This window comes from Anarrhichthys ocellatus, unplaced genomic scaffold (genome assembly GCF_004355925.1).
Source record: "Anarrhichthys ocellatus isolate YVR2014 unplaced genomic scaffold, GSC_Weel_1.0 scaffold102, whole genome shotgun sequence".
Lineage (NCBI taxonomy): Eukaryota > Metazoa > Chordata > Actinopteri > Perciformes > Anarhichadidae > Anarrhichthys > Anarrhichthys ocellatus.
Genome location: NW_022280132.1, coordinates 743,871 through 759,779, shown reverse-complemented (window position 1 = coordinate 759,779; position 15,909 = coordinate 743,871). Strand labels below are relative to the sequence as shown.

At 41.8% G+C, this 15,909-nt stretch overlaps 2 protein-coding genes across 11 annotated transcripts in view; both read left to right on the top strand.

The window, feature by feature from the left end:
- Positions 1–6,206, top strand: part of pde4dip (phosphodiesterase 4D interacting protein) — a 95,523-nt gene extending 89,317 nt beyond the window's left edge. For 7 of the 10 annotated variants that reach the window (XM_031876056.1, XM_031876055.1, XM_031876057.1 and 4 more), the window contains 5 exons: positions 1,004–1,135; positions 1,571–1,709; positions 2,111–2,157; positions 2,312–2,408; positions 3,881–6,206. In XM_031876056.1, the coding sequence (XP_031731916.1) occupies positions 1,004–1,135; positions 1,571–1,709; positions 2,111–2,157; positions 2,312–2,408; positions 3,881–4,023 (558 nt within the window). In that variant the 3' untranslated portion in view covers positions 4,024–6,206. The remainder of the gene's footprint in view (positions 1–1,003; positions 1,136–1,570; positions 1,710–2,110; positions 2,158–2,311; positions 2,409–3,880) is intronic. The other 3 variants (XM_031876058.1, XM_031876051.1, XM_031876052.1) reach the window with 2 other exon arrangements.
- A 1,739-nt stretch (positions 6,207–7,945) lies between these two features.
- The window catches only part of mast2 (microtubule associated serine/threonine kinase 2), a 142,069-nt gene continuing 134,105 nt past the window's right edge, over positions 7,946–15,909 (top strand). The window contains 1 exon segment of the mRNA XM_031876024.1: positions 7,946–8,906. Within this exon segment, the coding sequence (XP_031731884.1) occupies positions 8,832–8,906 (75 nt within the window). The 5' untranslated portion in view covers positions 7,946–8,831.

The following is a 15,909-nucleotide window of genomic DNA, read 5'->3' as shown; positions in this document are numbered from 1 at the left end:
ATTGACGAGGTCAAAAATTGCCGCCAGTGCTCATGCCTGGAACCCCCCGTCTCCATCCCTGTGGTAGCAGAGACAGTGCAGGTGTTGTTAAGTTGAATGTGTTTGCCTGACGCATCGCTCCTTTATTATCTGACTGAGGTTTGGGAAAGTTAGACTCTGTGGCCCCGACCACGGCTCTGAAATACCAGTAGCCTGACTGTGCTGTGTATTAATAAATCCGTGGCGCTGTCCGTGGTGCTGAAGTGGCAGATGGATTTGTGATTGCGACTTTTCTCCTCTGAGTCCTGCCTTTCTGTGGTCGTCTTCATCGATGTTATTAAAAAAATACAGAACCAGAAGAATCGTTCATGGGGCGGTTCTCTAGTCACGGGTGAACGTCCTGTTAACGATCAACATTCAACAATCAACACTCACATGGCCCACTGATCATTGGTGTTATTACAAACAGTGTAATAGCATCACATTATTATTATATAGACCCGAGGTTTTGTCGACATAGAAATGAAACCCTCCACGTGGAAGTCAGTGCAGTCTGAATGTGTTGTTTTCAGAAGATCTTTTATATTTCATACCACCTCAAACAGATCATTTCTTTCACACTGTTTTTCGTTTAGACTTGTGAAATGCTGGAGAGATGTGAGTGGATGAAGGTCGATGGGGCAATGACACAAACACTTTTATGAAGAACAGTGTGAAAAATAATGACGAATAAGCTATGAGAAAAATAGCATTATGAAATATGAATAAACCTTGAAAAAACATCTTTAATGAAATATAAATGAACTGCAACTCTACATAGTTTAGTCCATCTTTACTGTTGATTTACATTGTTATTAAGTGACTACTCTTAGCTGCTGGTCATCAAGACATTTGAACTTTGTATCTTTTTTACCTGTTAGGGCTTTATTGGGCTAGATGATTTACAGATTAACAAGGGGAATAGCTGATAGATGAACTAATAATTTAACTTTTTTATTAACATCTTGTTTTTTGTGTGTCTCAGCCCTCAGACTCAGACTCTGTCAGCAAGCTGCTGTCTGACACTAAAACCCTGCGAGAGATCCTGGAGGAGGCCGGCGCTCTGCTGCAGATGTTCTGGAGAGCAGCTCTTCCAAACCACGAGGAAGCCAAGCAGGTCTGAACAAAACGCCTCGCAGTCTTACAGAGTGAAATCACAGAGCAGCAGTCTGATGGGATGGAACATGTAGAGGAGCCCAGAGCAGAGGAGTTCTTTTTAAAAACAGCCTTTGATCTTTCGTTGCTCCTTGTGAAGCCTTTTTTAATGTTTTCATCACGTTTAACGTAGTGAAACACTGGCTGATGCTTTTGTGGCAGTACAGGGTAGTTCCAGGAAGTAACAGCTGAATCATTGGAGTCTAAAGCAGTCTGTATCAGACCTTTACAACCTGCACAAAAGGATTCACGTGTCAACAGATCAGTTACTGTTCTAATCCCGTGTGTTTTTGGCCTCAGCAGCGATGTACCTGCATGTGTGGTCAGATACTAAACATTTACTCTGTGTGTGTGTGTGTGTGTGTGTGTGTGTGTGTGTGTGTGTGTGTGTTTACAGGACCAGTCTCTGAGGGAGGAGGTTGTCTCGCTCCGTCTGATGCTCTCGGAGCATGAGCAGGCTCTAAAGGACGCCATGGAGAGAGTGAAGAGCTCTGACCGCACCAAAGATAGCATGGAGCACTTTATAGTCAACCAACGTGAGTTGCTAGTCTCTCTAGTCGATCATATAAAACCGTGTATCGTATTGTCTTTTGATTAAATATTGAATTCGATAATATTGAGCACATACCATCCACTTAGTCTGTTGGTTGAGTAGAAAGAGTTAAGGCAAAGATGAATTATCACGAGATGGGCTGATCGTTCATCATCGTCTGCGTCTGTCACACTGTCTTGCGTTGTCTTCTTCCAGCCCTCTCTTCCTTCTTCATCCGCCTTTTTTTTTTTCTTCCTGTCACTCCAATCGTTCAATCCCAGAGCAGCTGTGCTATTGACTCTTATGTTTACTGCTCGTCTTCTGTTCGACCCACGAATGAACAAATGGCGTCTCACAGGTGCTGTGTGTGTGTGTGTGTGTGTGTGTGTGTGTGCTTGTTTACAGTGTCGAGAACACGGGACGTGTTGAGGAAAGCAAAGACAAACTTGCAGGTGAGTTCTCACGTGTTCCCCTTCTGGTTTTGAGCGACATTCACCTTTTATTCTAGCGGTGTGAGAATAACTAAGATAATCCGAAGTGAGAGTAAAGCTCCTCGTTTCCTTGTTGCCTCTGTAACACCCTCTCTTTCCTCTGACTCCTGCCGAGTCTCCTCAGGAGAACGAGCTCAGGATTTCCTCCCTTCGCTGCGCCTCTTTCTCCCCCTCCCCCTCCCCCTCCTCCTCACACCCCTGGCCTGTTAAAGGTATGGTCCCCTTGGCTCTTGCTGTGCTTGCTTCAGTGTCCCGATAACATGATGGAAATCCTGGGATTAAAGATATTTCTAATAAATGATGCTGCATGTAAATTGAACATCCTGGTTTAAACACTAGATGTCGACTAAATTCAGTGAAATGATCTCAACCTCTTGAGATTTTACTGGTTCTGCCTGCTCCATTTGTTACATCTTAATATTAGACAGATGCACATCTCTTTTGTATTTACATTGTAATCTTTTAAGTGGGCGCAACAGAAACCAAGTTTTGGCCATTTCTGCCTGTTTTAACTTATATAATAGTTCCTGTGGGCGCTTAGGCCATGCAAGTTTATGATACATCGGATACAGATATAGTTTTTGTAATATGTGGGCACACCAGTATACGCGACTCTATGGGTTTTTCTGGTGCAGCGACAGGTTGACAGGTTGAGAACTATATGCATTTAATAGTGTTGGCCTCCTTTAACTCCTTATGTTTTTCTGTATATGGCTCACAATCACAAATGTTTGGCCACCCCTGATGTAGCCAATTAAGCCATTTAATTCTAAATTTGAACTGTCAGTGTTCTACCACAGGCACACTGGCACACTAGCAGCCTTATACACAAAAGAATCTGCTTTTCACTAATGTCTCCTTTCTGTCTGCAAACACGAACACGTGTCTTGTTTTGCTGAACAAACTATCTACTAAACATCCAGCAAATAATAAGGCAGCAGCTAATGACAGTTTGCCGGCTACAGTTCCTTGATTTTCACAATAAAGATAATAACAATAGCTGAAAAGCAGCTTGACATGGATTTTATTTCTTCAACTGAGAGGATTTTTGTGATCTCGGTTGGACGTTAAAGGCAAATGTGCTGTGATGTTTTTGACCACTAGTGGTGCTGTGGAGCCATGTTTTAATATGTGTGCCCCTGGTTTTGCTCTACTAACACTTACACAAAGACGACCACACAGATTGGGTGATGGTTCACATTATGACCATAGAGTCATTAACCCTTTACACTGGACATCATTTGTTTTAGCATGCCAACATTTTCCTTCTATCTCCCTGAAGAGAAGTGAAGGGAGACACATTCTTGTGTTCTTAAGTTACAAATCATTCCCTTAAGATCACTAACTTGTGTGCACGGTGAATGTTAGTTCCCTCAAATTAATAATGTACACTTGCTCGAGAGAAAGTTTGCTCTGATGAAATTGTGCAGCAAATGATTCAATTTGCCCTCTCTCCTCTTTTAATCAGGTGCACTTCTTCCTTCTGTTGAGGGATTCTTTGCTCATGTTCTTTATTGTTTACACATATGTAAACTATGACATGCTGTAACTGTAGGCTGTGTTAATTTGAGGAAGTTAATTAAGCTTTGTAGCAGACTAATTACTAATTTGAGACGACGTTTTATCAAATATCAGAAATACCATAATTTAAATCGCACTAAATGTCTCCGCCTTTGTGTTTCAGGTGAAAACACGGGAGGCTTCTGTGAGCTCGCCTTCTCTCCTGGTTGGGGTGTCATGAAGCCGCGGGCTTCCTTCTCCTCCTCCTCCTCTGCTGTCCAGGGACAGTCTCTCTACCAGCGCCCCCTGCAGTCAGCCTTCCTGTAGTGCACCAGCCCCGAGATCCTCCTCATCTCATTGTTGAAACAGAAAACACAGTAAATCCTGGCTCTCCTCTCAGCTGGAGAGACATTTCAGTTGAGTGACTCCTGTCTGTGTGTGTTGAGAGATTTCTGCTGGTTGATGAAAGTTTATGAATGAATGAATGATGTAATAGTTTTAATATTGGTATAATGTGTATAGGTTTTCTGTGGGCTTTTGTTGAGGCCATCAACTGAAGTGTTTTCTCTTGTTTATGTGAGACCAGTCTGAGTTGGGCTGGAGTTGGGTTATGAGTCATAGTTTCTGATTAAGCCTTTTTTCAGAGATCAAACAAATATACAATCAGATTTAAAACAGCGTTGGGCTCCCAGAGACAGTTTATTCCCGGTTTGGTAAGTCTACATGAACAGTTTTTAATGGTCTCATGCAGTCTAAGTACATGAAAAAACACGATTTTTTTCTTGTTTTTCCTAAATTCTAATTTGATATCTTTTCTCTGTTAGACAAATCGAAATAACCACTTAGGAAATATTCTCCCATAACTCTCCCATTCAGAAGCCAACTTCAGCCTCGTACTTCAGCAGGGATTCGATGAAAGTAAATCCGTGGGATGCCAGCAGGATGGGGGCTTCAAAAAAGCCAAACCCAAACTGCAAAGTGCTTCCTCTCAGCCTCTGTCGAGGCTCATGTATGTAGTTAGTGTGTAGAATAGTTGCATGTGGTTTGAGCAGCTCGTGGAAACAAAGCCATACTCTCTGACGGTACAGTAGATATGCTTTTGCTTTGTCCTAATTGTCATAAAAATGGCCAGCTACTGATAGCATATTTGAGAATAGTGTAGAACTACCAATAGACAGTTTGGTCAAATAGCTGGTAGATGATGTTCTCTTGCATTTACTCATAAATAAAACACCAATTAAGGATTTAGTTGCTCTTTAAACTCCAGAGTATTACTGTTAAGTATGGAGTCAGTTCTCTTCAGATATTTAATAATGAATATGGGTCCAACCCAGTTTCTCCTGCTGAAACGCTAACCTGCAGTGTTGGAAGGCCTTCTGGTGAAGCTACTGTAACATAAAAAAACAAGCACATGTAACAGACTGTCATGGAGCTGCTCAGCGGTTTGTGTGATGCCTTCAGTGACCTATCCGATAAAAGAAATTCATTTTATAGTGTACGGTCCAACAGCGATGACATTTCATTTTTGTATCTAGGAAAATGGACCACGCTTTTATCTCTTTTTTTCATATTTCTGTCCTTTTGCTGTTATTTCTTTTATCTTTTATTAAATTTGTTAATGTCTTTATGTTTGAATTATGTTTGAATGTCCCTCAAGATGACAATCGGTTAAAACATTTTTAATACATAACAATCGCCAGGGAGAAATGTCTGTATGTAAGGATTACTTCTTCCTAACTTCTGCAGGATTGGTGACACTCACTGTGCAAATGAACTTTTCTGACATCGGGTGTTTTACACTGGCCTCTCCAAATTGTATTTCTCCTTTTTTATTGTGGGAGTTTTCCTTGATTTCTCTGTATTGTAGCTTAGCTGTTTCTTTTTGTGCATGGACTGTGTCTTCACTGCCCTCTGATACTTTTACTGATATATGCAATTTTTGGGTTACTGTGCAATAATAAGCTTTGTGGTTGCTTTTTTGTTGATATTTTAGGCCTGGGTATTAAAGTGCCATGTCATCTGTTTAGCTCTGAGGCTGAATTGATTTCAAACGTACTTTTGTTTTGTGACAATCAAATTGAAGCATATTTATAGGCCCACGTATCTTTGGCTTTACATGAATCTGAGTTTTATATACAATGTGGAAATAAGGCAAAGTAACAGGATACAAGCATTGTAATGATATATTTATGAAGCAATAAGATCAACCAAAGTGAACAACTTTTATGTTGTTAAATCAGGTGTAAAATAATCAAGTTTAGAGATTTCTTTGTATACTTTCCCCACAGGTCAAAGGTCAAACGTAGTGTCTTTCTCAGTGTGTGTGTGTGTGTGTGTGTGTGTGGTTTTAGGTACCACATCTCATATATGTACATATTAAAGGGAGTGTTCCTCAATGCAAGTTGTTTTGTTGCTGTTTGACAAAGACCAGCTGTATTTCTATGCATGTTCACTTTGTTAAAAACGTTTTGGGGTAAAAGAAAAATACCTTTTTTTATAAAAAAAAAGGGAAAAAAAGACTTCTGTCTGGTTTGTCATTTTTCTTGGATCAACTATAAAATGCAACTTCTTTTTTTTTCTGGAGTGAAGAAAAGCCCCAGAAGAAAAAATCTGTAATGGCAACAATTGAGGTTATAAATTGTAAAGAATGCTAAATCATTTTATAAGTGAAATATATAGACAGCAATGTTATTAAAACAAATCAACACAAATGTATTTACAGCACAATACATATGCAGAAGTAAAGGAATATAAACACATTTTTAAAAACAAAATGTCACAGGAAAGTAATTATACAAGTATAATGTAGTAGCACACAGGGATGTAGTATATAGGGCCAAACATTTTATTTTTTACCTTAAACGATATGATCGTCAGATCACTATTATTCAATGTTGTCTATAAATAAACATTTGTCCGGGATAGATTAATTTCTCTTAAATACATCATCACCATTATTGTTAGGCTTCTTGTATAGTTTACCCTCATAACCCTGCAGAACTTAACTTGTCTCCTTTATCGAAAAAATAATAACTGAAAAAATAGTCTCACAAAGGTTAATATGCTGGTTAAAATATCTCAGACATGAGTATAGGCGCTACAGGGCTCTGTACGCGAAAACCACCAGATACAGGAACAGCTTCTTTCCACTGGCCGTCACTCTGGTGAACAATAAATAAGTTATACTGCACTATTACCACCACTTACAATTCATGCCATTGTCTATAGATTTTCACATGTGTGTGTATATATATATATATATATATATATATATATATACACTTTTTCTCTTGGATATATATTTATACTTATATTGTATACAGCTAAATGTCTATACCTACATCCGTTCTACTTTTTTTGCTACCCTTTTTTATTCTTTATACATAGATTTTCTTGTTTATTGTAAATTTGTGTTTGTACATTGAGAGCGGAGTGGAAACCGGAGACAAATTCCATGTATGCGTAAGCATACATGGCCAATAAAGCTGATTCTGATTCTGATAAAATACAAGCATACATATTCAAAGCATGTTTTATTGTCTCTCGGCAGGTGGCAGCAGAGTCCAACAAAACTAATTAAATTGTCAATGACCTCTATACACACACGCGCACAAAGACACACCCTGGGATTTAATATGAAAGAAAATGAATGACTTTTTCTTAAATGTACGTTTTTTCAAACAAATTTCCCACACATGAGTTTGAGTTTAACAATTTTACAAGAAGAATCTTCACTTGAGCTGTGTCAGCAGGTGAGGCTGAAGTAAGGAAGAAGATTAGTGTCCTTTCAAAATAAATTGTATGATGTAGACAAAGATATCACCACATTATAGACCAAATACCTGATTGTCGAAATATATTTATATAATGTACAACATACATCCACTATTTCAAAGGGAAATACTTTATCTTAATATATCTTTCGCTTCATTGCAAGTCCTGTCAACTCCAAGAAATCCCCTTTCTTGTGCTATACACTGTAGCTACACAGCGTTTAAGTTGAAATTATAGTTCATGCACATATCATTAAAAGGAAGGTGTGTATACACACACACACAGACACAGCAGTTACATGTGTATTTGTTATCCTTATCCAGCTTTCTTTTTTAGCCGTATTGAGAGCAATGGAAACCCGGAGTCAAATTCATTGTATGTGTACACATTTGACAAACAAAGCCGATTCTGAATAAACGTACTTTTATTTTGGTAAATTTAAATCGAACGTTGTGCTGTCGTTCTTGCTAGCTTGACACTGCAGTGGCCGTGACAGAGTCAGGAAACAAGCCAAGCCGTGCCGTGCCGTGCCGAGCCGAGGCAGCAATTCAACACAGAGCTCGACCCGGTGTTTACACACGGAGCTTAGCATTTTATCTGATGATGGAAGAACAGCTGAAGAAGACACTCGCTGCCGGATAAACCGCCGAGACGGATGCAAGGCGCGGTGTTCCGGTGGGAATCATCTGGAGCCCTCTGTGAGGAGTGGAGACGGACCTGTCATGGATGTCACGGTGTGTCTGTGCAGGTAAACGCCAAAAGCAAGGCAGCCTGGCTAGCCGCTCGGCTAGTCGCGCAGCAGGAAGATAGCTTAGCACCAGACGCTAACGTTACCAACTAACGGACAAGTTGGGTTGGATGAACTGTTGCCAGACACCACCGCCCAGCATGGATATCTTTTCCCCCCGCAAATTTTAAACTGACTTTATAAACGACCATACATTGTCCTTTTATTTTTGGTTTTGTATTACCCTGAAGGATAAACTCGTGGCTGCTGGTGCTGCACGCTTGATTGACAGCTTGTCACAACGGGTTCTCCAGATGTGCAGGCAGCACGGGGCGTACCGAGTGTAGCTCGGCTCTCTTAAGTTAGCTAGCCGCAGGACCGGCTACTGACCAGGAATGGCTGGCTTGGACAAACTCTTGGGGGGGGACTCTGAACTCCAGTGAACTGCATCAGCACGCGATGAATTTCATTTCGGTGGCGAGTCGTCACTGAAGTCGACACCAGCGCGAGCGGACACGTTGCCAGCAGGCTGAACGGCTGACATTATACCGAGAGGACTCAGCCGCACGGCGACACGGGCTGTCGAGCGGGCCAAACCCACACGCGCCAGTGTTTTTTTTAATACAGTTAAGTGATGAAGAAGATGGAAAATAGAAACAAGAGGAAACTCATGGAGCACCAGGAGAGCGGGGGAGCGGAGAAAGATGCGGTGAGTAGTGACGTCTTCCAGGCACTGTGTCACCGGTATGAACCCACGCACGGGACCGTGAACATCCCATAAAGTAACGTTATATAAACTGTGCGGTGCACGCGAGACCTCATTGAAAAATGTACCAATTCATATCGGGTTTGAGCTCAATCAATGCGCTCAGCTTTGCAGCTTGGCCCCGCCTGCTCATCCGCTTAAAGGACCATCACGGTGTGATTGAGTTCTTCTTCTTTTGACATGCTTTGGTCCAATTGAACACAACACGTGCTTTGCTACTGCAGTGCAGACCGGTGTCGAGGGGATCATCTAGAAAGGTCTCTGTCTGATACCAAGTGATGTCAGGATTAATACGAACTTCATAGGATTTACGCTGAGTCACACAGTGGTATACTTTACATTACAGGGTGCTTTTATATGTGGTGAATACGTTTTATACTGTGGGCACATCAAGGATTAATTAAACAATACTGAGACAAACGGTCTCAGTATTGTTTAATAGCTCTTCCACGGATGCAGCTGATCTGCAGACAGTTCCTCTTCACACACACATATAGTGTGTATATACTTTGGCATGACACCATCTGTGGTACCAACACTAACTGTTTTTTTTTTGCTCAATCATTGTGGATGCTGTGTGCTGTGCGCATATATATATATGTGTGTGTGTGTGTGTGTGTGTGTGTGTGTGTGTGTGTGTGTTAGGTGAAGCGAGCATAAAGCAAGGGCTCTGGGTTAAGGTCTAAAGTGCACCATGACGGCTTATCTCAGCTCTGACAGTGATCAAAGATGATGGGTTCGTTGCATCGTAGCAGTCGGGGAGGGGGGGCCCTGCATTGATATCAGTCTTTTTTCCCTTGTGAAAAAGAATAAATTAAATTACAGTTAAAAACCTATTGCATTATCAACACTCTTAGGGGGCGGGTGGAGACAATGCTATCTGTTTGTATACTGTGTGGTCTGTGAACGCTGGCTCCTCTGTTAGCTTCAAAGTGCGGTCGCATTGCAACACACACACACACATTGGAACTTGGCTTTCACTGGGCTGATTAGTCCCAACAGTGTGCATGTTGTACAGTGGCTCTGGAAGGGATGACACTAAAGCAGCTGCATTAAAACACATTGTCTCTGACATAGTAACATTGAAGCTACTGGCAGATGACCAGCATTAATAAGCAAGCGTTAGGTTTCAAAGTTGTCTTAGTTTGCATTAAATGTGGAAAGGGTTGTTTTTAATAATAAGAGGCGCTTCCAAAGATGAAGTCATCGCTGCAGCTCATAATTTCACATTTCTGCATGAAGTCATGTTCCTCTACCTCCAGACGTTTGATAGGACCGACTCGGTCACGCGGTACTACAGCGCCGCCCCGCCATTTGGGAAATGATGTGAATAACGAGGTAAAATGTAGTCCAATTTGCCCTCAACTATGTTTTGTAACCCTTTCCGGTTACTTAAGTGTCAGCACTTTGTCCTAAGATCAACTGAACAGGTAGAGGATTGCATTTGTGAGCCGAGTTTGAGTCGGGGGAGGGAAGGTGTCGACTTTGCTTTATGGTATCGTGGGAAGTCAGACAGATGTTGTTGAGCTGCTGCTGTTTTTAAGTGTTTTCTGTTTGAAACGGTACGAAGCGGAGGAGCAGACGGGGAGCAACCTTTACCTATTGCTTACACTTTGGAATGCTGGGTAATACATCAAGTCCTTGTTATGGGGCGGTAGTGCTTCCAGGGGCTGTCAGCTGGGATTTGGCTGTAAATTTGTCCCACTGAGTGTTTTTGTTTAAATTGTGCAACAACAGGGTTAAAGCTAGAGTGAACCATTATTTCCCTTATTTGGGCCCATGGATGTGAAGGATCTGGGTCATTTTAACCAAATGTTTTTTTGCTTCATGCACCACTGTGCAACTTTAATACGAATGAACGTGGCCCCGCCTCCTACGCTGTATCCAGTTCTGCTGGTTACAGTTGCAGCATTGGGAAATGAATGACGTCATTGTCACACGAGTGTGGTGTGTTAATATGTTGCCAGGGATCGAGTCCAAACACACAACATCCGGTGCAATCAAAGAATCCCTCAGCTGTGTCTGTCCCGGGACCCTTTTCTTTCCAACAGTCGAAGAAACATCATGTTTACAACCGGTTTACACCAGTCTGATTAAAAGGAGCAGAAGAGGAATGTATGAGGTGTGCGTCATTAGTCAGGTTTAAATCTCTTTCAGGGTTTCTTTATATTCTGGAAAGTGTGATGAAGGAAACATGTCAACTCTGTCAAGCCCAAACATCTTGTACATTGTCTTGACATATATCCAGAAAATCCAGCTTTTTATTTATTTTGATAAATTATTCGTTTTGGTATTAACAAATATTTATTAAAAAATGTATGTAAAAAAAAAACCAAAAACCTTATTATTTCTAATTATTGTTATTACTTTTAAGTTTGTCCATGACATATTCATTCAATTTGGCCGTGCTAAATTTATTTAAAAATATTACAAAAAATGAAGAATATTTGTTGTTTTTCGGTATTATAAAATTGTAAAAAACAAAACAAATGACAATAAATAATAAATATTGGTGTGTTGAAAAAACAAACAAACAAACTTATATTTAATCAAAATTTTCAAAAGAAATAATTTCACATTTTGTCTGTAAAGAATGTATTATTATTTTATCATAGTGTTTTTCTTCGAGCTGCGTCTTTCCCAAATGTTTGCCAATGTCCTGGTTCCGTTTCTGATGCTCATGTACTTTTATTTTCCTGAGAGCAGCCCGTAGCTGAGTTGAGTAATCTGAACAGACGGTGTCAAATCAAACTGAGTGCGCCACAAAGCTGTGAGGAACTTAATGTCTCCTGAAGGAAACTCTTCTTCTCAATCTGAAAGTTGCAGTTACTTGTAAAGAAACGCCTCATCCTCCGTTCATAGGCCCTGTCATAGGCTCCTACCGGCTGATTGGCCGATAGAGACGTCCCTCCCGTCCTCCTGGGACGTTCTCAGTCCGGTATTTCTCGATGGTCCCGACCCATCCCTGTTCTGCTGCTCACTTGTGCTCTCTGACGTGGGTCAGCGGGAGCAGTCAAAGCAATGCAGTCCACTGAACACAGTAACAATGAGGCCAGACTGACACTCACTAACAGGACGCCTGCTTCCTACTCCTCATGGTTTACTTCAGCTCTGTACGTTTGCTTCATGTAAGATAAGTAAGATATTAAAAAAGCTGTAGTGTGGAGGTTGGACTGGTCAAACATTTTGAATGATACTCTGCTGTAGTTCACTTCCTGAGTCACGCCTCTGATCTAAGACCTCTGATGAACACTTGGAGAATTTTTTATTTAATTTTTTTCATGTTAGCCAGCTCCAAATCAAATTTCCCTCCTTGAGTAATTGCATTTGATCATGTTTATGCGTCACATACGCTTCCCTGAACGATGAGAGCAATCGCTGCTAAAAAGAACAATAGTCGTTGGAGCAAATGCTGCACAACCACAGCGGTTGGGAAAATATTCATAATTAAAATTGCCAAAGCAGCCTCTATGATTCTCGAGCTGGAAAGAGGCATGAAAAAAGACACAGAAAAAAATAATAATAAGTCAGGAAATTGCAGTGAAATTTTTGACTTGACAAATATCGGACGTGGCAAATTTGCACAGGATTAATATCACAGACAAGTGCGAACAGGGCTTTACTTGCAATCAAACACTGAACTGACGTAATACTGCCTCAAAATGTTGCTGGTGTTTCACGGCTTTTGCTCTGTTTGGTGCACTGAGATCACATGGCATCAGTGCTGCAGCAGGTTCAGACCTGCACTTCCAGTCCTACCATGTTTACATTTTATTCATTGATTGAGCCAAATACAACGGTTTTGTTGACCGGAACATACGCACACTGGGTTTATGCAGCTCTTGAGCTTGCCCTCCGTTCTCCAAGACTAGGACATGATCATAGGTGTTATTAGAATCCGTTATGTCTGTTTACTGCTACAACTGTGTGTTCTGCACACTATGGAGACCTTTTCTCCACTTGACGGTATCTTTTAAACCACTTGTCTGTTGATCAAGTATCCGGAAAATCTTCCTGTTGTTAAATGCTCGGAATAGAAATTAAAAACACATTTACCAAACCTTCAGAAGAAGACATTTTGGGATTTATAGCTGCGACCTAAACAGTATTTTCGATGTGCTCTGGTTGGAAAATAAACAACCTTGAAGCAGTTCCTTTCTTTGCCTGTAGGGGGCTCAGGTTGGCAGGTGTGAATCTCGTCTGCAACCGCAAAGTGTGAGTGCGTGGCTCACGTCCAAACATGACAAATAAAATAAACATACAGCCATCCCCCCCTGGGGCTAAGCTAGTTGATAAGCAGAGATGGAAGGATAATCTGCTCCCAATAGAAGCCCACCAGCAGGATGAAGATACTAAGGACAGAGTGGAAGTGGAGTGAAACCTGCAGCGGATTAACAATGCGCAGCACAGTAGAGCGTTAATGAGGGTGGGAGAGGAGAGCGAAACACTCACAGGGTCTTCACTGTAAGCTCCGGGCTACATGGCCTGGAATGGTGCACATCGACTAAAGCAAAACTCTTGACAGTAAATAAGATTTCCTTTATTCTAAAATGGAATATACTTTGCCTGTTTCAACCTTTCCTTGTTGCGATGAGGGGTGTATGCATTGACCTTTGAACTCTGTTACCTCAGCGTGACAAACGGCTGAAGAGAGCAGCTGAGTAGATGAAAAGGAGAGCGGACAGAGCCTGAGATGGCTTTATGTTGGGCAGAAAGCTGCAGTACGACTCGGTCACTCGGCCGTGCGAGCGGCTGCAGCGCTCCCACCGGCGGCCCAGATGGCCGAGCGTGTGGTCTGAACAGCGTTATCTAAACATGTCATTGTTTTCTGCACAGCAGCTCTGGCATGTGATCGGCGGTGCCTCCTGCATTCGTTGGATTCCAGCCCGGAGCTTAGAGAGGTTTTAGGTTAGCGGGGATGGAGGCCGTGTATGTGTAGCAGCAGATATAGGCCTGTTTGTTCACATCCCCCCCCCCCCCCCATCCGATCACCACAAGAAGCCACGCTCGCTGTCATCATCGACAAATCTGTCACAGGGTGTGTGTGTGTGTGTGTGTGTGTGTGTGTGTGTGTGTGTGTGTGTGTGTGTGTTTCTATTATCATACAGACAGGACAGGCAGGATTTGAGCTCTAAATATGCTGCCGTCAGTTTTGAAATCATTTATTTTGGATTCTGGCGCAGGATTAGATTGATCCCAGCTCACAGAGTAGAGCACTTACCACTTAAAATGAGATGAAATAAAACATTAAAAAAATATGTTTTTTAACCCTTTACATCTCAACCCCAGTGTGCACCTATTTAACGTTCTAGGAAAAGAAATACATAAAATATATTTTTTTGTATTTTTATTTCAAAATGAATTATCTTTTCTTCCTGACAACCACAATATGATGCGTGCTTACGTAAGCTATTACCAACCAATTTCATCCAATAGTATCATGACGTCCATCCGTCAATCAATCTGCAACTTGTACCAACTGTGTGTGTGTGTGTGTGTGTGTGTGTGTGTGTGTGGGGCTCCGTATCAAGGCTATTTGGAGTCAGCCTTTTTAGTGATCAAATCTTCTATCATCTACTTTCCTGTCAGGCTCTCTATCAAATCAAGCAGAAATGCCCAAAAAATTATATATACATTAAAAAAGGTGCTCACGTTTTTAAAGAAACTTTTTTGTGAAATGATTCATATTGGTTGCCCTCTGATCAAGTCCCCCATCCTTTTCTATATGGTAAATATGTTTTTATTTATCTATTTTAACCATTTTTATGAGCAAAACCTGTGAGACCTCTCATCTGAAAGCATGACGTAGGGGACTTAAATACCAGAATAATATTCATAATTGCATATAGCCATAATATTGCTTAAATGTGTTGCTATAATTCTGCCAAAAATAGATTTGTCACAGATTTACTGTAATGTTTGGCATTATGAATTCCACACTTCAGGTGACTACTTCCAGGTGTTGGAGTATTGTGTTGATATCAGATATTTATCAATACATCCAGCCTTTCTTAAATCTTCTTAAAGTCTGTTCCCAGGTATTCTCCGACAGTAGCCGCGGCTCTTTGCTCTTTCCTGTTCATTAGGTATCCCTTGGGTTAACCATTAGACCCCCACCCTTCCTCACAGTGACATGGGAGAGTGATTTCCTTCTCCCGTCCTCTTTAACCGGCTGCAGTGCGATCACAGTTCAGCCGAGGAGCCGTTGAGCCAGAACGACCTCGGGGACTTCTGGGCCGATGGTCGTCCCGGCCCGGCGGATGATTGATGGAGCCCAAATGGCTAATGTGTGCAGTATTAGGTGTGCCTAGAAGGGCGGTAATGGGGAGGCACAGATGCAGGAGGTGGAAAGACATTCATTATAAAACCCTCATTAACCAGAATTATCACAGAGAAGCGTCCCATACATCAATGCATAAATGGCATTTATTACAGCGGTGCCGCTGATTATCTCGTGGCAATCTGTGTTGAACGGAGGGGAGGGGGGGCAGGGGGCAAAGAGTTAAATCTTTGCTCTTTTGTGTGTTTTTGAGTGTTTCCTGCTCACCCTTCTCACTTTCTGAAAAGTCTGTGACAGGTTTTGGAGGTGAGGTCCCCTGTCGTCTCTTTCAGACCTCGCTGCAGATTCTTAAACAGCTGCTTTTCACACGGATCCTCAAATTAAGCTCCGGTCTGTTAAATCCCCTCCAAAAAGCGCTGATTCAGAGCCTGGCTTATAGCTCCCCGACACAACATCCTTAATGAAGAAAATCCATCACTCTGCCGCTGCTCAGTGCTGCATTATGCCCCCCTTCCCCCTGTCGCTGTATCTGAGTGATGATGCTGATTTCGCACTGAGACGAATGCCACATCATTCAGCCGCTCACTGAGAGAACCTTTACTCGATGTTCCATGTCCTCCCCCCCTCTGTTCTCTATTGTTCCCTCCCGCCATCCTCCATCCTTGT